Below are 23,258 nucleotides of genomic sequence, written 5' to 3'. Positions count from 1 at the left end.
GCGGCGGCGGCGGCTCGCGCGCCATGGCGGGCCCGCGGGACGAGCGGGTTTTCGACCCCATCTCTTTCGGGAAGGACCTGCTGGCCGGCGGCGTGGCGGCCGCCATCTCCAAGACGGCCGTGGCGCCCATCGAGCGGGTGAAGCTGCTGCTGCAGGTGCAGGCCTCGTCCAAGCAGATCCGGGCGGACCAGCAGTACAAGGGCATGATCGACTGCCTCATGCGCATCCCCCGGGAGCAGGGTAGGGACCGCCGGCCGCCCCCGCCCTCCCTCGGGGTGCAGCTTCAACATACGCAGTTGCTGCTGCAGAGGTGGGGCTCGCGTGGCGGGTAGTTGGCGGCCGGAGGAGCACTGTTACTTGGGAAGGAGGTAGCGAAGCAGGCGTTACCGTCATGTACCTCCCCAGAGGCAGGCGCGGTGCAGGTACAGCGTCCATGAACATTTTCACGTAKGGGATACGTTTTTCTTCTGTGAGCCGCGTACGATTTGCACCTACATTACCACTTGAGCTCCCCTTAGCTTCTTAATGCGCTTACCTTAGTGTCCAGAGGGATCATTTTTTAATTTAGAAAAAGACTGTAATTGCAAAAACCTTACTAAGTTTTCAGTCATTTGTATAAACTACCTAGCCGTTAATGTGGAGCCTGAGCACCCCCTGTAGAAGCTAAAATGCATATACAGGCAGCATGAGTAAAACAGTCACTACACAGTTCAGTGAAACCTTACTCAGTTGCCACACTACAGTATACAGAGGTATCCCTAGTCTTATGAAATAAGAAAGTTGAAAATCTTTTCATTCATCTCAGCATTATTGCTGTTTCTCTTGTAGTTCTAGGAGATTTCCTTGTGCAAACACCTAGTGTACACATCTGTTTGTAAGTACCAAAATAAAGAAAGATTTCCAGTGCCAAATGCCTGAAAAATGAAAGACCTGAAAGGGGTAATTTTTTTGGCTTTATTACATCTCGTAGCAAAACAGAACAATAGGAAGAATGTCATATAATATACTCAATGTAATACAAACTTTGCAAAAGTAATTTTAATATTCCATTTCCTTTTCTGTAGGATTTTTCAGCTTCTGGCGTGGCAATTTCGCAAATGTGATACGATATTTTCCAACGCAAGCTCTAAACTTCGCTTTTAAGGACAAATACAAACAGATTTTCATGTCCAGAGTGGATAAAGAAAAACAGGTAAATAACTTGTTGCCTGTTAGTTCTATTTAGTAAGTAAACTACTTGTGGTACGTCCAAGAGCTGTGCAGTTCCAGGCTGTGCCTTGTCTCAAGATGGGTTGGTAATTAACAGTATATTGATAAGATTTTTTTAAAGAATTTGCCTTTATTTTATAATAAGAGGAACAGTGGACATGGCTTACTGTATAGCTTACTCTTGAAGGTACTGAAAAATAATAAAACCTTTTTAATCTTTAATGATTAATAACTTCATGAAATACACATAGATAACTGCTTATAATAAACTAGTCTCAATTTCCAAAGCTTTGTTCAGAATATGTAATTATTTTGGAGTTAACTGATATGAGTATTAGGACTGGGGATATTCAAAATCTTGTACTCAGGAACCTATGTTTTCGGACTTTGTGAAAATGTAAATCTGATTTTTGACAGTTAAGTTTGCATTACCTCAAACTAATCTCAAAAATGTTTGTTCTCATATGCAACTTCACTTGTGTGAAATTACTGCTGCTTTTGTTCTAGTGTGTACAGGTCTTGGACTGTGTCCTTGAAGCAGGAGCCTATGTTTTGTGTTTTTGTTCTGTTTTTTTTTTTACTTTATTTCACATAATTCTCTCGATAACCATTTGTATGCAAGCATCAGAAAAAGCTTATATTTAAGTAAGATGTCTACTATAGTAGTTAAGTAATGTTTCACATTGATATCCGAATTCTTGTAGAGCTACAAACGTGGCTCTACGTGGCTCAAACAACACATGTAGAGCTGCAATAGATTTACGAATAGTTGAAGCATTTCAAGAGCTTAGTTTCGTACAATGCATCAGAAAGAAAAACACTTCTAGGTTATGGCATGAAAGACTGAATTTTTGGTTGATCCTGCCTTACGTTGCAATTCTATGTAGTTGGGAAGAGGAAAGTTCCTGTACTTGGATAGACTCCTGCAAGGACACATAGATCTACACCCATGCAACTAATTACAAAACTAGGCCAAATCTTGGAATGAGAATGTTGATATTGGCATTTGACAAATTACATGCATATAATTCATTCATATCAGCAGAATGGAAAACAAGTTCTTTATATCTAATTTGTTTCATGTGAAAATAGCTGAAAGTCTGCTTTATTTGTGTCTGCTTTAGATTATCTTTTTTAGGATTTCTTTAGTTGGGCTTTTTTAATTGAAACAAAAATCCAATGTTCTGTACTTTCTCTTCTTGGCATTTTTTTTCTGCAATGCCAGAAACTACTCTTGCCGCAGGCTTTTCTGATGATGCTGACCAGCAGGAATGCTGTCAATCATTAATGTTTGATTAATTTCCTTGTATTGCGTGTAAATTCTTAAGCTGTCCTTTTTCAGTTACAGTTAATTCATATGTAAAGAGTTTAAGGTTGACGTTTCTTTTTTAACAGTGGAAAATGTAGAACACGCATGATGTAAATAACTCAGTGTTTATAGTTTTTCAAATCTCTTTTCCATCTCCAAGAAGTGTTTCCAGATGGTTACATGTGTATGGGCTTGTGACTCAAATTATAGAAACATTCCATGAATAGCACTCAAGATTAATTTCTTTAAAAATACAACATTTAGCAAGGCTGCATATGCGTTATTGAAACGCAGGGTGTTGATATCCTTGGGGTGTGTTTTGTACAGGATAGGAAATAAAGACTAGAGTATTGCTATATGCAAAATGGCTCTTTTTCTGTCATTAGCTTTTTCCTATTTGATGAACAGCATAGACTACGGTGTAAGTATATGGATTTTTCTGTTGCTGCATTCATCATGGAGAGTTGATGCACAGCTGTTACATCATGGAGATCTACAGGCTGATTGTTATGCAGGACTGGACAATTATAGATCAGAAAGAGGTTATCTGCTATCTGGATTACAAAAGCACCATATAATTCAGAAGTTGAACAAGAAAAGAGTTTATAATACTTTATAATAAAAGCAAAGATAGGCAGGAAATCTTTTCAAAAAGGAGTTCTGAAATACGCCATTATATGCCTTAGTCTGAAACTGACATTTTTTACTGCATTAATTTGGGAATAATCTGATGTTCTAGAATGATCTAATTCTTCATGTTTAAAATAGTTTCATTCAGTATCTGCAACAAAGGTCAATATTATGTTACATAATTATGTATAATTATGTAATACTGTATTTTCATAAGTGTACACAGTAATTTTTGTATTTCAGTTCTGGAAATGGTTTTTGGCAAACCTGGCTTCTGGTGGAGCAGCAGGAGCAACATCCTTGTGTGTAGTGTACCCATTAGACTTTGCACGAACCCGGTTAGCTGCTGACATTGGCAAAGGTAGCAAGATTTCTTCTATGACATTTCCAATATGTCTGTGTGTTTCAGGTTATTTATATTTACTTCATTCTAGTTATTTATCTCATTTTAGAGACAGACCTTTATTGACAGAATATCAATTGAAAATTTTCAACAAAGATTTGGGCAGAATATGTTGCTAGATGTGCATTTCATTTCTTCAGACAATTAAAATGAATTTCACTAGAGCAGTGTCTGGAAGGCAGTACAGCAGAGAAAAAGAAATCTAGGTTTCTGTTACTGCCCTTGGCCTTTCTGATTTGCGTATGATTGGGCAAGTTAACTTCTGTGACTCTCTGTGCTGTGCAGAGTTTTTTTTTTTTTTTTTTGGGTGGGGGGAGGTGACATCTTGCGTCTAATAAGGTTGACAGTTTGGGAAGGATTGGAAATTGGTGTATTGCTTGCTGTGTTTTCACCGTTAGAGAATCCTGAGGGCTTGTGTTTAATTCACTGTGGAAAGGGATGAAAAATCTACAGATACAAAAATGGATTTTGCATATTTGTCATGATTTGTGGGTAGTGTCCACATATTAAAGATGAAAGGAATACTACTTACCATAATTGTAGTAAGAATGTGTGGGGAGGGAGTGAAAGGATGAGATTGCAGAGAGTAATGTATTTTCAGGCAGAGGATAAGAGAATTCATATGCAAGTATTCTGCTGAATGAGGACAAAATTGAAATGATAGTTACTTGGCCTGAATGTGTTTCAGCAGCTGGATAGCAGTATCTATTTGACATCTTCTTTGGGTTTATTTTTGCTGGAATGTGTGGTCCTCATCAGAATTAATAAACCGTGTCCTCATCCATCCATGTACCTGGATTTCTTCATGCGTTGGTCGTAAGTGGAGGAAACAGAATGATTTACTATGTTCTTATGATTTTCCTACGATAAATGTTTCAGTCTTGCAAAGTAGTTTGTGCTAAAATGAAGGGGTTCTGTAAAGCGTAAGAATGTGCACATCACTTCATAGAAAATTTCTTCTGTATTAGGTGCTGCTGAGCGACAGTTCCAGGGACTTGGTGACTGTATTATTAAAGTTGCAAAGACAGATGGAATTTCTGGCCTGTACCAGGGTTTTGGCGTTTCAGTACAGGGAATCATTGTGTACCGAGCCTCTTACTTTGGATGTTATGACACCATTAAGGTATTTCTTATGAACAAAAATGCATCCATGCAAGATGTTTTAAACAGTGTTACAGCTTTTGTTTTTACAGTTATTTATGCTTAGCAGAGCATATATTTCAGAAGAGCCAAGTCATTTTACATCAGGATTAACGATATAAATTAGCCAAATAATATTTGGTACGAGGTTTGACATGTATTTTAAAGAACTGGCACAGACATTTGTTGTTGCTTTATTTTGCAGGGATTATTGCCAAATCCAAAACAAACTCCATTCATTTTTTCCTTTCTCATTGCCCAAGTTGTGACTACATTCTCAGGAATACTGTCTTATCCCTTTGACACTGTCAGGAGACGCATGATGATGCAGGTATGGTCTAACTTGGGATTATTTTCTGAAAATAGTAAGTAAGTTTTTAATTTCATATGCTAGTTAGTGCTATATAATCTTTCAGTGTTTGAGACTACTCAGAAAAAGTAGTTTTCTCATCTTTTCTCCAGAAAGAAGAAAAATCTGAACTATAGTACTGTGGGAATCTCAGAAGTATGCTTAGTTCACACCATGGTGAGAGCTTTTTGTAGAAAAACACAATGTTTCTACTCAGAAGCCAGCTATTTGGAGTAAAACAGGTTTGTGGGGAGAATTAAAATCTCTTRTTAGCCCAACTCTGTGGCACACAGCCCTTCTTCGGGCCTGAAATAGAATCAGTAATCTTCAAAGCTCAATACAAGCTGAGAAATATTTCTCTGCATTTGACTAGATATGATAATGTATTATTAGCTGTTACTGTTGGATCTGGTTGCTAGCTTTAGGTAATTTTACTAGATAGTTAAAAAAAATTTAGGCATATTTAATAGATTAAGTTCTGGCTATCAAGATCATCTTCAAACAAGGAAAAGAATCCATCATTTCTTGTCCTTGTTCCCTGTATCCCTGGGGAGATTTGGCCATCTGGTATTACAAAAGAGATGTCAGTTTCAAAAAAAAAAAAAAAAAANTATCTTTTGATACCCCAGGAAGTCAAAAGAAGATCAGAGCAAATGTAGGCACAGAACTTGCTTAGGTGATTTCAACAAAATCCCAAGAGATATTTAGCTTCTTACGTAATGCATGCATACCTCTGGTAATCTGTCCTAAATAACAGAAATCTTAAAAGCCTCCAGTGCACAAACACCATTTTCATTACTGACTTTTTCCTGTCATACTAAATATTATTCCACTGTCTTTAGATTCCGCGTAATCTGCTTAATTAGCAATAGGTGTATAAATAATGCTGTTTTGTTCGTACATGTGCTTTTTGAAGTTGGCTTCACTAGAGGATTGCATGTATTTCTGGTAATGAATTTACATCTAAGAAAGAGAGTAGTACCAAGATTAAGAAAGATATAAATTATAATCATATGAAATAAGACAATGATTTTACTAGCATAAAAGAAACGAGATGAGAATGCGAACACCTGTGTAGATGTAAAGGTACACTATATATGCTGTCCTTGTTTCTTTTATTTTTGAGAAATAAGTTGATATTTTGCAGCTTAACATATGAATACAACTGCTGTTCAGTATGATTTTAATGGTGGTGAAATTAACTGTTCCTACAGAACCAGTTTCTTATTGTGACACTCTGTTCTAAGCAGCCATGATTAAATATAGCACCTTCTATTTCTTCAATTAAAAGTATATTTGGCAGTCAGGATAACTTTCTGAAATAATGAGCACATGCAATTAAAGCTTTGTTGATMTCTCTTAGCTAAGCACTGGTGTTCTTACCAAATCTCCTTCAAGCTGCATATATTCAAGTAGATTCAAAACAAAATATTTTAAGTGCTTTTTAGTTACATTGTTATGCTTATTATATAGACTTATGTGAATGTTTGTCATTGCTGTATTTCCTGCCTTTATTATATTCAGGAAAACTGTAATGACCTCATACATTGATTTCCAGGAGAAGGCATAACATAACATGTAATGCTACTCAGAAAATTCAAACTTCACTTTAGTAACTGTAGAGTACATCACACAAGGGTTTAAAAGTAAGCAAGATTTCCTCTATAGACATAATCTTTCTGCCATTATATAGAATCTAGAACCTTACCTAGATGTTGACAACATTTTATGTAAATATCTAGGAAACAAACTGGCTGTACAAGTCTTGCAGTATMATGTAATAGTAGTTAGCAATCCATATACATTTTATAAAGGTGAGATAAATACCCAAAGTGCGGGAGATAAAGAACTGGGTTCTATTTCTTCAAAAAATATTTTTCTGCTAATAGGAACAGTTCTCTGCTTCTCTTTTCATTTATTTCCAAATCAAATGTTTCAAGTATCTTAGTAAAAAGATGATTATAGCAAATCTAGCCTGTAATCTTAAAGCCACGTGGAATTTTTTGGCCACTGTACTTCCAACACTGAGAATCTGTATTCAGAATTTTTAGGAGAACAGCGCTGTATTGATGGAAAGATTTCTTACTGATTTCATTAGGTTTTGAATCAAACTGTGAGTAATCATTCTGTTTGTGAATCACCAATTAAAATGAAATACAGTTTTGCTTACAAAATTGTACTGGCTCTACTATATGAAAAGGGACACAACATCTCTAATAATCTCTGAGATGTCTATTTTTAGTGAATAAACATTTCTGAATAAAAGTTCTCAGAGCAGAGCTAACTTTTAACAGCTTAGGGAACCCTTTCTAAGAACTGTCCAGGAGTGACAGAAGTGCGAATCTGACACTAGGCCACTGTGGTATGATGCTGGTATTACTAAGACTCAGTTTATCATCACATCCTGTTCTAGCATTGCTAATGTTACATTCTGCTTTGACTCGAGTGCAAAGGCAGACACGTACTTGCAGAGTTAGCTGACAAGACATTCTTTTCTCACTATAAAAACCTAGTGGTGGGTTTGACCTAAGATGTAGCTAATTTAGGTCAAATTCCACAACCATAAAGCAAAATATTAGAGCATCTTGTTTCCAGTAGAATTTCACATAAAGATAGCAATCTGATGTTAATCTTTCAGAAAAAGTATGCTTTTGTTAGTGAAGACAAAAACAGTATCAGTTCCTAATGCAATACTCAAAGCTTGAAGACACTCCAGTTCCAAAACAGATATTGTTTGACAGTTTACTAAAACATGTCCAGAAAAAGATGCTTTGTCAGAAGTGTGATACTCAGAGTATTTGAGAGATCAGCTGAAGTCACTACACTGAGTCTCACAGTGGGCAGTAGTACTTTCCAAGTGCTCTGGGGTACAGCATTAGGTACAGCATTCTTCTGGGCTGTTTTGGAGCTGGTGAAATTTTCCAAACTTAAGAGTTGCTGTGACTTCTATACTGCTTGCGAAAAAGCTGGTAAGGGAGAATTAAGTGCTTTAGCACTGACGTATAGAGTTACATGCGCGCATGTGAACTTTCACTGCTTATCTTACTTTTTTCCTTCACCTGTAAGAAAGTTGCTGCACATTCAAGCGAACATGATGGCGGGGTATCTAACAAATCTTCCCTTTTGCTTTGTTTTAACTTGTCCAGCAAATTAATGCTCAGAAACAAGGTAGGTTGCATGACAACTGTTTGGACTACAATCCTCAGCCTGTTTTTTTCCATTATCGTACTAGCCAGGACCTCAACGTTTTTTAATAGTTTTTGGAAAACAGATGGCTGCTGGATGGACTCTATTGATTACTAATGAACTGGAATCTACTTGCTATGAAGTTATTTCAGTAGTACTAAAAAAGGAGAAAAAATGAGTTGTAAAAGTTTTAAAAGCATTGAAACAATTCAGGACACTCKTAGGACTGGAGTGACCTCATTTAACTCCTAAGCCTTCTTTCTACTTGCCCGATAAAGCTTAAAAGCAGCATCACAAGAAGGATCACAGCCTTTCTAAATTTAGCAGTTGGAACCAGCTAACAGAGCATTACATCAGATAAATATTTATTAGTTAAAAGATCTCACCTTTGCAGTAGGTGAAACATGAGGAAAATGTTCTTTAGTGTTTTTTGCCAAAGAAAGACAAATTGTTCTAAGCATCTAAGTTTCTTTCTCAGTGAAGTACAGTGCAGTAATGGTTTGTCTTTATTATTCGTATGCAGAGTGGGGAGACTGAACGTCAATATAAAGGAACCATTGACTGCTTTCTGAAAATATACCAGCGAGAGGGGCTTAATGCTTTTTTTCATGGAGCATTCTCCAACATCCTTCGTGGAACAGGAGGAGCCTTGGTGTTAGTTCTTTATGACAAAATTAAGGAAGTTTTTAATCTTGATACTTCAGAAAGTTCAGGATCTGATTAAAATAGTGAATGAACATCTATTTTGTTTGTGCAATGTACATGATAGGCTTCTCATTGTTTGGATAGCATGTTTTTAGTTTAAACGTTACACAACTCATTGTAAAATCATTTAGATGTTTCTCTGAATAAGCATGTACTAAATCAAATACTTTGTTTTGAGGGAACTAGACAGCACTGTTTTCATTCAAGAAATTAATTCAAGAAAATACGTAACCTCATTTAAAATTCTGAATGTTTCCGTTTTATTGATGCTAAATGTTAGACATCTTGAATTTTAAAGTACAGCATGTACTTGAGTGTATTTCGCTAACAGCAGCTTACCTAGCCTGTCAGCATATCCCATTGTAAGTACCAACACATTAGCTTGCCCCAGTTTCTACATAAACCACAATAAAAAGGAAAACCTGGTTCTAGGCTGTTGATGCTTTTCAACGCTCATTTAAAGCCCAAGAGAGGCAGGAAACAAGTTCACAGATTTTGAAAAGTCAGCATTTAGAAATACAACAACTCACCTCTCTCTGTCTGTGTGTCTCTGTCTCCCCTCAAATAGCATTCAGCATAGGTTCGTACATTATTCTTCAGGAAATGTAAAATGGTCGAGGATTCTTTGTAAAGAAGATAAATCGGTATATGTAAGTCTCAGAATCTTCATTTCCTGGGGAGACTGTTACTTTTACTTGTGAGGTAATAATTTTAAATAGGGAAAGAAAAAACACGTGGAATATTGGTAACTTTGGGACTAAAGAAGGCATTCAGGAAGCATTTATTCAAATGGTTAGTTCACACAAATTAAGGCTAGAAGCGTTCATAACGTTTCTCACCGACCATTCAGTTTCACACAAAACCCTCAGATCCTTCAGTTAATATTTTTTTATCTTCTAAGAAATCAGATGTGATCCACAGGCAGAGAATTGGAAAGACTTGGGCATCACCAATCCCCACGGCTGCTGCAGTGACTGTAAATGATAATAAGCTCAGACAGTCTTACTGGCAATGTCTGTGAGGCTGAAGGAGCAGGAACATCTGATGGGCCCCAAGTTTCTGGCTAATCTGACATCAGTGAAACCATTCCCTACCGTCAGACTGAGCAATCAGTATGACACTAAGCAATGCAAACATGATTTTTTCTTAATTGCTTAAAAGGTTTGGTTTATCCTGCTTGCAATCTCATCTCTAACAGTTGCTCCTGACGAAGCAAATAAAAGGCCCATGGCCTCTTCCTTGCCTGTGTCACGAATCTCCGCACGTGTCTGCGTGGCAGTCTGCAGTACGGGTACCCGAGCCAGCTCGCTGGGCCGCCGGCGGCAGTGCTGCAGTGGCGCTGCGAAGCTGCGCTCCCGCTCGTTTATCCCGCCGAGAGGCGAGGCACGGCAGCGCTCCCGCAGCGACGGCTCGTCCCTGCTGCTGCGCCGTTTCTTCCCGGCTGCCCTTAGCTGCGTTGCCTGGCTGCACGGGGCGCTTGCGTGGGGTCTCGTGGCCCCCGCGCCTTCTCCGAGAGGAGCCGGGCTTGCTGGCGGGGCTGCGGCAGCGGCATGCTGCAGCACCGCGATGGGCTTTRTAGCGGGGGTTGAAACCTGGCTTGGAAGTGGTCGTCCTGGCTACTGCCGGCGGGGCTGGTCTGAGCCCCGTACTGGCAAGGAGAACTGGCTTGGTGGCGGTACTCAGAAGTACTAGTTACCCTGCACAGGCACATTAACCCTGTTTCAGAGCTTGCYTCAGGGGGGCTCAGAGGGAAACGGCACCCAGTTCTGGCCTTGAAAAACTAGCGGACTAGACCGCTGAAGCGTGACCCGACGGTGAAGTCATCCAAACGCTGGACRCGGATGTAGACCCGGTTCAGCGCTTCTTGGAGCAGTCGCTGCAGCGGAACGAGACCCCGGCGCCCCCCCGGCGCCGCGTCGTCCCGCTGCGCGGAGCGGCGACGTTGGTTTGCGCACGGCGACGAACGTTCGCGGCCCGCCCGGCCCAGACCGCGCGCTGCGCGCCGGCGCCTTTAAGGGGACGGGGGGCGTGGCCGCCGCAGCGCTGACGTCACGGCGCGGGGTGTCGCTCTAGATAATACCCGGTCTCTTCCTCGCTTTCCAGATCCTTCTCGAACGCGCGGCGGCCGCGGCGCGCGCAGCCCGAGCCCTTCCGGAAAGTGCCGAAGCCCGAGCCGGGGCCTCGCGGGTTCCCCGCCGGGCGTCACAGCGCGCCTGCGCGGAGCGCAGTAACCGCCGGTTGGTGGCAGCTGCTCCGCAGTGGGGGAGAGACGGGCGAGGAGCCGCGTCCCAGCAGCCGCGACGGTCGCCGCCGCTGTAGTCGCAGGCCGGCGGGGAGCGGGAGGCAGCGGGCGCAGCCATGTCCGTGGTGGGCATCGACCTCGGGTTCCTGAACTGCTACATCGGTGTCGCGCGCAGCGGCGGCATCGAGACCATCGCCAACGAGTACAGCGACCGCTGCACCCCGTGAGTACCGGGGCGCCGCCGCGTCCTCCGCCATCCCATCCCCGCCCCGCCGGGCCCGGCGCGGCGCTGCGGGGCGGGCGCGGCCGCCTGCGCCCCCCGCGGGGCCTGGCCCTGCTGGCCCGGCCCGGCTCGGTCCGGTGGGTGCGCGGCTCCCTCCGCGGGAGCGCGCTGCCGGCACCCGCTGCCGGCGGGGAGCGAGGCCGCGGGCTCCCGCTGGGGCCGGGCGGAAGCCCCTTGCTCAGCGGCGAGAGGAGCGTTTTGAGGAGGTGCCGTTTGGGGCAGGAGGGGACCGAGAAACGCTTCTTCCCGTCCCCCCCCCCGTCCCCCCCCCGCCGAACTTGCGGCTCTTCCGTGTCCTTGAAATACCGCGGCGCCCGCACGGCGCTGGAGGCACAAAGGAGCCTCCTGGTGCCCGTGTAACAGCTCTCTTCCGTGCAGCGAGGACCTCGGCTGCACTGCGTGTGTTACCCCGGTTCGCGCTGCTGTGGTTGCCAGGGCTTGAAGGTATTTCACTAACAACTTCGAGATGGAGTCGGGGTGAGACTGGGTAGGAGGAAGAGGAGGGCGTTGATTCACTTGGGAAACAAGGAAGTGGCGCGATGAGTTCCCTCTCCCTAAACCTGTTCTTACTTGCACCGTGCTGCATCTGTTGGCTGTGCAATACCGAGGTTTCTGGCAAAGAAGGGAGGGGGGAGGAATGGGCTATGTTCGTGATGATGGGATACGCAAGAGTAGGTGGAGATTTTTCTTTCTGTTTCTATGGGATACGCCTAGGATTTCTGAGAGCTCCATCTGTGCATAGTTGTTAAGAAAGAATCAGGAATTCATATAATACTCATAAAACTCGAGTTTTGGACAGTGCTTTCCTTCATAAAAGGAATTCATAGCTGACAATGGAAACTTATTTCTGCTATGTGAGACCACAGTAACTTTAGCATTATTATCATTTCAGTCATGGAGAAATGTACATTTAGCAGTGCTTTATAAAGTTTTAGAGAAGTCCAGAGTGGCGTGCTAAAATGCAGGTTGTCTGTATTAATGAAAGTACTCTTTGAAAATGCTTAGCACTGTGTAGAAAAAATAGACCRGCTTCTTCTCTCATACTGGGAACTTTCAGGAAGATGTTCTACTGGTGCAGGTTTTATGAGAATTAAAATTCTTGAGGCATTTAAAATTCTGTGCAAAGAACCTCCTGAAATTGTTGTACAGAGTCCTCAGAACATCYGCAGTTTCCTTCTCCATTATGATGCAGAGTGCTTCCAATTCCTGGCTATCCCTGGAGTGAWTTTTTTGCAGGTATGCTTTGTGTAGGCTTTAGTGTGTTTAATATCCCTCACATTAATATATGTAAGTAGCTGCTTTCAATAAATTTGCAAAATTATTATAAGAGGAACTTAAAGCACAGTTAGCAAGACAGTGCTCACTTGTCACAGTGAGTGGACGAATACTTAAAGGCATTAGGCACCTTATTTCAGGTGATGTTTCTCTTGGCATGTTTCTTCTTTCTCTGAAATACAATATAGGAAAAAACATTAGGAACTTTTTAAAACTCTAAAAAAGTTATGTCTGCTCTACAATTTGAATTGCGTATGTTGCATAGTGCAGTGTGAAAATACCTGAACTAGCTCTGGACAAGCTAGTACACTTAGATACAGAGTGCATTAAGACGTGAAAGGATACTGGGTTAGGTGCTAAAGATAGGATATTCCTGCCTGTGTTGTGCAGGGCTAATTATCACAGCTGGCTTCTGGTTTGGAGCCGATTCAGATGTCCATGCAATACTGCTGCGCACAGTACAGCGTTAGTGTAAGTATACTTTTGTGCTACGAACAAAGCGACRTAGACTTCTGGAAGATGGTTTATTATCACATGTTAATCGAACACTCTTTGAATTGCGAGTCTGCTGTCCCGGTTCTTAAAACGCTCTGGTGAAAGCCCCTGGGTTAGCATTTTGACAGTGACCCTTTACTAGTATTTTCTGTAACCTACATCCTGTGATCTAGGGCATGGGATTACTAGCATTTTTATAGTGTGTGTTATTTTTGAAGTTTTAGTAGAAGTTTGGTAGAAAGAAAGAAATAAAATACTCTGCCATGAAGCCATTTGTTTCAGCACAACTTTAGATCTGTAAGTCTTTTCATCCTTAGTATCTCTTTGGATATTAACTGACACTTCAGTTTTTCTGAGTTGGGAGCTCCAGCCAGTGGGTTGCAAGCATTTCCAGTGACCCTGAACAAATGACCTGGTCAACTGCTRTATCTCAGAAACACGGTTTTGCGGGGAAAAAAATGTTGATTGTTGATGACTCATAATATTTTAATAACTTTTTTTAGACCATGAACAATTAGCATAATTACAAACTGTAATTAAAATGAGGAGGTAGTATCTTCTCCAAAACAACACGTGGAAAGGATTGAAATGCCCTTGTGGTGGAGGGAGTTGCTGCTATTATAAAAGTCTTTGTTGTTCAAAAATGTCACTTCTGAGGAAGCCAGGGGATAGGCAGAGAGAGGTCTGTTGTCCTACCTGATGCGTCTCCTTGTGGCAGATGTGGTTCGTAAAGGGCTGTCTTGGATACAACTGTGAAGTTTAGAGCCTAAGAGAGCCTCCCTCCCACTCCCTCTTTCCAGCCAAGGGGGAACCCATGCTGTGTTGTGCTAGGACCTCAGTAACAAAAGAAAATGATGGCAAGAACTTTCTCATGGGCTGGGACTTGATGTTTCATGCTGTATTATAGGTGTGAAAGTAATGATGTTCTCAACACAGTCCAGAAAAAGCCTAATATAATGGCATTAACAAACTAATCATTATCCATAAAATAAGTGCCTTTTAAGCCACTTGCAACCTTTGTTACTTGTTTTTTTCTGATGTTTAATTATYACAAAGAATAATTAGGAACAGTAATATTAAACAATATAAATACAAAATGCTTACTGTTTGTAAAAGCTGAACTACTTGTATAAAATTGTAGTGCAGTGCATTCTCTACTTGCTGCAGTTAAATCCAGGGAAGGTTTCASATGTTTATTAAGGTCTTTATAGTAGAAGAGGTTGCTGGATAATACTATTGAATTACACACAGTACTGCCTTTGTAATGAAGATGGAGAGGAGGCAGGAAGCAAGCTACTATACTGACCTTTATGCTTTCACTAAACAATTCAATTTTGACTTTATGAAATCTAGATCATAGTTATTACTGCTGAATGATTTTAGATTGGTTCCTTTTTAGGCAACCAGTTCCATTTCAGATCTGTAAAAACAAAGGTGGYAACAGTAATTTCCAGGGGGGCATCACTGACAGTGCTTGGGAATACACTGATTAGAAGATAAGCTGGTTAGAAAATGTGCATTAAAAGTGAGAGGTAATGTGTGTGTTTTATTACTGGAAGAAGAAATTCTTTTAGGTACTGTGTTTTTACTTAAATTGCTCCCAGAACAGTTAGCACTGAGGCAGTAGGTAGAGCTGTCACTGGAGTTGTTGCGTATGCTTCCTGTAGRCTTTGTTGCTCCTTGAAAGATGGCCAGCCTGTAGTGCCCTTGATGCTCATTAGTAGGCTGGTGGAGAGGTTGCTGAATGCAGCAGGAAGGTGGCCAGATGTGTCTGTGGACCTTGGGCAGTCCTGTGCTGGGGCCGAGCAGGAGCTTGGTGGATAACCTGGAAGGCTGTGAGAAGAAGCAAGCCCCAAGGGGCCTTGTAGCCGGGAGCTTGGCAAGCTTGTTCCCAGACCATCTCCCCCTTTTGGCTGCTTGCYACGTGTGCCTCGTAGTCCTCAGTCACGTGAAGTTCTTGATACGCAGTTTATAGTATTGAGCTCTTTGACTGTCTTGGGCTTGGAAGTTTATTTTTTTTAATGGTTGTCTTATGATTATTTTTGTTAAAGACCCTAAAATGTGAATATAGTTCTAGCAAACTTCAGGGTTTTTGAGTCAAGAAMGCCTGACTGGTAAAATTCAGGCTTTTATAGTAAATGTCACAAGCTCTTTCAGTTACGAGCTGTGACCCTTACCTTTATGATAAGATCTGTAGACTACATGGGTGTTTAAAGAATATCTTAAATGTAATTATAAGGAAAACAACTGTGGTTGCTATCAGTTTCTAAACTAATTCACAAAGAACAAAAGAACCAGAATTTCTCAAGTTCTGATGCTTTGTATAATAAAGTTAAATACCCCATCTGTGTTCTGCTACTACATGTATTTTAAAACTGTTTTTAAGAGTACTATGAAAATACTCTGTGTTCTTTGAAGCTAAATTTCTTTTTTCTTTTTTTTTCCTTTACTTAGAGCATGTATATCCTTAGGCTCCAAGACCCGGGCCATAGGGAATGCAGCAAAGAGCCAGGTAAACGGATCAAAAAACCCTATAATTATCTGACTTCTTATGTTGAACTGTGGAAACAATAGTAATGAATGAACTTGGTATTCCTCTGTTGTAGAGGAATTACTATTGTAAAATACAACAGATAATTAGTAAGGTTCTCACTGCTTCAGTTCCCTGTATTGGAGTTGAAACACTGTTTCTGCCTTGTTTTCTGTCATTTAGAGTAAAAGTGGAGAGTGAAAAAAATCTGCTCCCCTCCACAGTAAAAAACTTTTCTTCTTCTTACCCACTTGTCTCCTCAATAATGGAGTTCATGTTTCAATCTCAATTGGGGGAGTATACTGTGTTTATATTTTAGAAAAGCTAAAACAGAAGCTGAAGATTGAAAGCCTAGAATGTATATATTGATGTTTGTAAAGTGAAATGAATRCATCTTAGTAATTTGTTGTCTTAACTCAGAAGTTCAGACAGAAGTAAAATTTCTCTGTAAGTCTCTAATTTCACTTGCCACCTGAGAAGACAAAGAACTTTGAGAGTAAAATACTTTATGAAGTCTTCTACTCAGTCATTTAATGASCAGTGTGAATTTAGAAAGCCAAAGCAGATGAGATCTTGCTGTCTTTTTCACATATACATCATGTTAGCATGCTGAGAAGAAGACTTCTTTCTTCTTAGCAGTGTGTAGGTAATTGGAAGTTGAATTAGCTACTTTGCCCTAGTGGATGTAAAGGTAATGGAGCCCACTGGTAATACTATGAATGCTCAGTATCTGGCAGAGGCTGTATCATTTTCTTTCTGAGAAACTTTACACTGCTTATCTGAGCTCAGCTTCTGAACTTTAAGATACTCTGTCAGTCACAGTTTTCTCCAGCTATTAAGCATGGTATTTAGACTAGTAAGCTCAGTTTATGCTGGAATAATTACCCTGGAGTAACTTTTTTAATAGTTTAAATACTGTGTTTGTTAGAGTTTTTTTTCTGGTCCTTTATGTTCTTAAAATACTTTAGGTGAAACACTGACTAGGGAGAGTAGCTATGAGGTGGTTTTTATCTCTAGGTGGAATCTGAATTAAAGCTGAATTTCAAAGGAAATGGAAGGCTTAAATTTGTTAAAGTTCCATTTAAGGTTAATGTAAGTAGGAGTTTCATTGTTGCAATGACTGTCTGCACCAATGAATGTGTAATAGGATAATCAAATGTCACATGCTGTATCAGAAAGCTCCTTTTAATAAAAGATGCAGTAAAAATTGGCTACACACTTCCTGATATTAAAAAGGGGGGAAATTTTGAGTTTTATAATGGAGAGAAGATTTTTCTTWAAAAAAAAAAAAAAAAAAAAAAAAACACACAACTTTTTCCTGTATGCTATGCCCCCCACCCTCTTATTTTCCAATAAATATATATTGCTTGAAGCAAGTTCAAACCCCTTCTAGATTGTCTTCTATACCACGTATATCATGGTCAACTCAAAGTGAAATATGTTTTCTACAGATTGTCACAAATGTAAAAAATACATTACATGGCTTCAAAAAACTGCATGGAAGAGCATTTGAAGATCCTTACATACAAGCTGAAAGGGCCAAACTTCCCTATGAGCTTCAGAAGATGCCGAATGGCTCGGTAGGAGTAAAGGTGAGTTAGAGCTTTGTGCAGAATATCTCTAGTGGTAAAGATTAGCACTTAAGAGCTTTGTGTCTTCCTACTTGTATTTACTTAAATTTTCCTTAAGAAATCTCTAAATCTGTTCATGTCCATTTTAAAAAGAAACATCAGTTTAGCAGTACAGTAATGCATCTTTTATTTTTCACAAAGTCTTCCTTAGCATATTTTTGTTATCTTTCTAATGTAAAGAAGTGAATGAATTATAAGGAGAAATGATTGGAAGGATCAAGAGAACTTGATCTGCAGTATRTACATATTCTTTTACTAGTAAGACAATGTAAAAAGCTAGTGTGAAGCGTACCTGTACAGGTACACTCCAGAGCTATTAGCTCTAACCTAAAAAAATGTTGTTTGGCTTGCACTTGCCTTGAATAAAATTTACTGTGTAATGAASTTTTTATCTAAAGATGATGAACATTATTTACCCTATAGGAATATATGCTCAAATATTATACTAACTTTTTTGCTTTGAGATGTCAGTTGAGCTTTCTTGTCAATTGTATTAGCTTTCTAYACTTAACTGTAGTAGGTTATACCTTACATTAACAGGTTACTTTCAAATAGGTTTAATTATAGTGCATGACTATTAATCTTGGCTAARTTTTAGCTCTTATGGGCATGCAGACACCAAGTTTCAGGGAAAACAGATAATGTATTGAATATTTAATCTGAACAGGTTATTTACTCTTAATTTACTTCTGAAATAAATTACTGCTGTTCTCAAAATTTAGACTTCTGACTTCAGACTCTGTATACATCTACCATTAACATTTTAATTTGGATGCAGAGTGCACTTTTGAAGCAAATGTTCCCATCATCCTCATTTATTGCACTTCGGGTTGCTTTGCCAAGGAAATTCTTTTACTTTGTAGACATGCTCATATTGTACCTTAATAACTGCCAGCGTAAACATAGCTGTAGTTGTTCTTTTTTAGGTTCCCTGCACAGGGGTGTTCAGGATTGCTAGAGAAACCCCAGTCAGACAGGAATTCAGGACATTAAACCTCATGTGACACTCCCAAGTACAGGCGCAAAGATAGAGATGTGTTTCCTGGGCAGGACAGGACTGCTGGGGTTGCCTTGATTGCCCTTGCTYCACCTTATGTGCCTAAGTGATTCTTGAAGGAAATGAATGTTCATTGCATTTGTTCCAAAGCTTGGATTTTTAGCTCATGTCAGGAAGAACATGATGCTAGCTATTAAATTTTTTTAAATTAAAAAAAAGCTGTAGCGTTTTGAATAATCCTTCGAAATAACTGAAGTGTCAGGGCTTCCTACAAATGGATATTCAACAAAACTGATCTGTTACAATTTGTTCAAGTAGCATGAATCCATAGCATCAATTGACATTGTGTTACCTGTGTCCACAGTATGGTGTTAAACCTGGGTCTCATTGATCAAAACTAAAAAAAAAAAAAAAAATTCAAGCAGCATGTCTTAGGGAAGAGATGACAAATATTTGAAAAGATCTTTTTTGTGTTTTTTGGTGGGACTTTTGGTGTTGGGTAGGCAAAAACCAAGCCTATAGCCTTCAGATTAGTTCTTGATTAGATGGCTTTGCCAAGATTTCAAAGGGAAGTTGAAAAGCTCACTTGTGCACTGGCCCAGGAGTAAATGCTTGTCCCTGCAAAATTACATCCACTGGTGCTGAGAAAATTTAACCTGAGATGATTTATTACAGAATTGCTTTTTTTAAATTTCAGGTGAGATATCTAGATGAAGAGAGACCATTTGCAATTGAGCAGATAACAGGAATGTTACTGGCCAAGCTCAAAGAGACTTCAGAAAGTGCTTTGAAGAAGCCAGTGGCAGACTGTGTGATTTCAGTAAGTTGTAATATATTTATTGCCATTCTGTTCACAGATAACTTTAAACTTAACAATTTATGTCATGATGCAGTGTGGGAATAGATAAAATAGAAAGAAATCACTTACAAAAAACAAAACTGCAAATTTACATTGCAATACACAACTGTTTACCTATTTATAACTGATTTGCAAAAAAAAGTAGGCCTTTATTCTAATCTTTCTGACTGATAGTGTTTCTGTAATCACATGTCAGAAAATGAAAAAAAAAAACATTAAATCATTGTGGGTTTGGACAGAAAATACTTGCCAAACTGATGCAGATTTGCTGACTCAGTGCTAAGATAACTAGCTTSTTATAAATGGGGACTGGCCTATATGTGGTATATTGTCCTCATTTCTATAGAACTGTCCCAAACATATGTTAAAATCCTTTATATCTAAAGTTGAATGCTGTTGAGTTTTAGTGTAGATTCAGAGTTGCCTAAGCTTCGTGGCTCTGAGGGTCATACTAACAATTTCTGAGAAATATGAATGGCCCACATTTTTTTTTTTTTTTTATGGTTAGTTTGTTTTACCTGTGGAGCTTCTTGCTTTGATAGTCTCCTTGCCCAGGTTTTGGTCCTGATACAAAATTCTAGATTTCTGCCTTTCATATTGYCTGTTTCCTTTTCCTGCTTCACTTCTGCTCTTGTTCAGTGAGACATCTAGGCATGAACTGTTTGGATTACCTCCCTCCTCCTTCTCAAATAGAAGGGAAATGGAAAGCTGTATGTGTTAGAAGTCTGTTCTGATCTTTTTTGCTTGCTTTGTTATGGTGTACAACAACTTACACAAATACCTCCCACATAATAAGGAATCCTTGGTAATACACTATWATGACAGCTAATGATACAGAAACTATGAATGTAGTGCTATGGTTTTAAGTTTCAATTAAGTTTAAAAGGTGACAGTTGATTGCAGCTAGTTTCTAAGTGGGTTCTGACTGTGCTTTGGCTGTTTTTGGTGGAATTGAGTATTGTTATACTGCAGTGCCAGCTTGCAGTGTGCACGTGGTAACTAAAAACAATACAATATATGGTATAGCGTCAGTTGTAACACAAATTCAGCACTATGGAATTAAGCTTGAACTATAGCTTAGTGCAGTAGTACTTTAATGACAGTTTATTTTTAGCAAAGATGTTGACTTTATGCTRTAAAAATGTTTTTAGAAACTTTTTTTAAAGACTTCAAGATCAAAATCTCAATAGAAAGAATATAAAAAATAAGGGTTTTTCGTGCTTAAATCTAGCTCAAAACACTTGAGTCTGGACCTGAGCTAACAAATTTGTTGCTTTGAAGTTTTTRATTAAAACATGCATTAAAATGAATTGTCTAGCTGTTTTACTTGGACTACCTTATTAATCTGAGGCTAGCTTAACTGTTTCTTGTGGTATTAAAATGTAAAGGATTGTTTAATGGTACATCTGATTTCCTAGAATTAAAGTTCATATATTATAATGTCCTATATAATGATWTCTTGTGAACAGGTACCCAGTTTCTTCACTGATGCTGAGAGAAGGTCTGTAATGGCAGCTGCACAGATTGCAGGATTAAATTGTCTGAAGCTAATGAATGAAACTACAGCAGGTAAGAGGGCTACATGCACAGAAATAAGCAGCACTGCATGTAAATGCGTTGGTGGGTTGCCTTTTTCCCCTACTTCAGGTTATTAATCTGTMAGGCCAGTGAGGTACCAGTGTTGCACAATCAAGAGCTTGGGAAAAGCTGTCACAGCCAATACCACCCAGTAGCAGCTTGGGAATTGGAAACAAAGTAACTCTGCTAGTGGTGTGGTGTTCTCAGTTTACCAGACAGGGTAAGAGGATGAGACTTCCTTTGTCAACTGCCTTGAGCTGCCACATTAAACATAGTTACTCTGCTTCTGAAGTGTCTCTGCTATGGCATGGAGCTATGTTGGGAAGGCCTGAGCTAGCTTGAGAATCTCTGATAGATAATCCAGCTACAGCAATTCTTGCGTGTTGCATTAAATAATACTGTTGTACAATATTTTCAAAACTAGCTTTTTTCTTTCTAAAGCTGACAGTAAATACACTGCTTATCTATTATCATGTTTATCATTTWTGTCTGTAGTGAAGTCTTAAGTGTGATACTCTCCATGTTTTGCTCTACAGTGCATTTTCAAACRATCTCTCACCCATACAGCTTTTTCATTTCATTTGCAGTTAACTATTAACACCTGTWTATTTTCCCCAGTTTGATAAAAATGATAATGTGACTTTCTTGCTTATTGGAAGATGAATGTGCTGGAATAAAAAGTAAATCACTTGGGAGTATTAGTGAAATACTTATTAATCGTAAGCTAGTACTTACTTGAGGTCAGATATTTAAGGGGGATTCCAAAAGGTGTAATCTAAAATATAATGCAAGCAAACTGCATTTTTATGCAGCTTTTTCTGAAAGCAGACTTGCTGATCATATTTAGAAATAACTGCAGGACTTTCCAAAACATCTGGATCAAATTGAGCATAAGTTTGTGGGAGTGTGACTGTGTTTAAACTACTGGCAGACCTATCAGTTGCTGTAGCACTGGCATAAATATCATTTGTATTAATTTGCTTATTGCAGTTTCCTGTTGCTGAAAAGCCTTTAGGAAGTTTGAAAACAAAGGTTTATAGAGGCRATGTGAGTTTGCCTCCTGGCTGTGGTGAATTGCTTTTGAGGTACCGTATAAAAACAGGCTGTGCTTCATGGGAACAGAAGTGGAGCAGTTTGAACTAGTAACAAAGTGTTCCTTGACTTAAATTMTCTTTTTTTAATTCTTCAACCAACTTTATTGAAATCTAAGATTTCAATATCGATATTAAACTAGTGTTATAAATGTTTTTTTCTTTATTTCTTACATTTTTCTTTATTTCTTTACACTTGAATTTTGCAAGATTGAAAGTAAGGTGTTTGAAGGAGAGAGTTCTATAAGGCTTGATCTGTATTAATAAAACAACAATTGGAATAGCCTTTTCACAAACAGCAATGTTAACGTGGCTACAAGCAGAGCTGAAATGTGAGGTGATAGCTTTAGTAGTGTTGAAATTTCACTTGATGTTCATTTTTCTATATGAACAGTGAAAAATCTGTTTTTAACAAGTTAGTTTTGCTTGTGATGAGCTTCTTCATATATGAACAATAATTCTCAGACTTTAAAATGATCTGATAGACACTGAATCTAAAAACTTAAACTGATGGAGTAAAGATGCTACTTAAAGTTAGCAGGTTGGAGGTGCACAGTATGAGTGCAGAACATGATTTCTGTTGGAAAGAGATGTTAGTTTATACGGAATGTTTAAATGTTAATTACTCAATTACCTCATGTTCAATCATGAGGCTTACGCAACTGTAAGTCAAACAATAAGAAATGAAAATCAAGTTTAAAGCCCATAACCCTTTGCAGCCTTATGTTCTATTTGAGCATAGTAGAAGAGGTGTCTGTAAGAAGAAATATAATAAGCAGCATGGTTCCTTTTTGTATTGCTTTTACCATGCTTTACATTTGCATACAGCTTCACCTTTAATTTACATCAGTAACTTTCTTGTGTTCTTTTTTTCAGTTGCACTAGCCTATGGAATATACAAGCAAGATCTGCCGGCCTTGGAAGAGAAGCCGAGAAACGTGGTCTTTGTAGATATGGGACATTCTGCATATCAGGTTTCAATCTGTGCTTTTAACAAAGGAAAACTAAAGGTAACTTTTCTGTGCTATACACTAAAACTTATTGACTGATACGTCAATACTATGCTGGGAAGTGTGTGTGTGTTTTTAACTAGTAAATGCCTGTAGCAAATACTTTAGAAGTGCTGTATACCAAAATATTCTGATATTTTGGGCAATTTTACCAGAACAATTTCTATGAAGTGCAGGAATAAAGTAGAATAAAGTAGCCCAAAGTATTCTGAAAAGTGCTTGACAGCTAAGTGTATGCATGAWGTTTGTGCCCTGTTACCTCACTGAAACAGATGCTTGTATTTTTTGGTAGTCTCTATCTTTGTAGTCATGCARCTTGCTTCTTTCTCTTCAGTA

General features: G+C 39.3%; 2 protein-coding genes across 3 annotated transcripts in view; both read left to right on the top strand.

Moving 5' to 3' along the window:
* Positions 1–23: 23 nt before the first annotated feature.
* SLC25A31 (solute carrier family 25 member 31) lies at positions 24–9,489 on the top strand. The gene is made up of 6 exons (XM_085318240.1): positions 24–240; positions 1,065–1,192; positions 3,392–3,509; positions 4,520–4,674; positions 4,897–5,022; positions 8,750–9,489. The coding sequence occupies exons 1-6, from the start codon at positions 24–26 to the stop codon at positions 8,948–8,950; spliced, it is 945 nt and encodes a 314-aa protein (XP_085174366.1). The 3' UTR covers positions 8,951–9,489.
* Positions 9,490–11,054: 1,565 nt separating this feature from the next.
* The window catches only part of HSPA4L (heat shock protein family A (Hsp70) member 4 like), a 30,433-nt gene continuing 18,229 nt past the window's right edge, over positions 11,055–23,258 (top strand). Inside the window, exons 1-6 of one of the 2 annotated variants that reach the window (XM_085318229.1) lie at positions 11,055–11,396; positions 15,681–15,738; positions 17,208–17,348; positions 19,082–19,204; positions 20,713–20,812; positions 22,789–22,922. In XM_085318229.1, the coding sequence (XP_085174355.1) occupies positions 11,290–11,396; positions 15,681–15,738; positions 17,208–17,348; positions 19,082–19,204; positions 20,713–20,812; positions 22,789–22,922 (663 nt within the window). In that variant the 5' untranslated portion in view covers positions 11,055–11,289. The remainder of the gene's footprint in view (positions 11,397–15,680; positions 15,739–17,207; positions 17,349–19,081; positions 19,205–20,712; positions 20,813–22,788; positions 22,923–23,258) is intronic. The other variant, XM_085318221.1, reaches the window with a different exon arrangement.

Source organism: Rhea americana, unplaced genomic scaffold (assembly GCF_003343005.1).
Source record: "Rhea americana isolate MKP2758 unplaced genomic scaffold, rheAme1 scaffold_116, whole genome shotgun sequence".
Classification (NCBI taxonomy): domain Eukaryota; kingdom Metazoa; phylum Chordata; class Aves; order Rheiformes; family Rheidae; genus Rhea; species Rhea americana.
The sequence above is the reverse complement of the archived record's forward strand: the minus strand, read 5'-3'. Positions and strand labels throughout refer to the sequence as shown.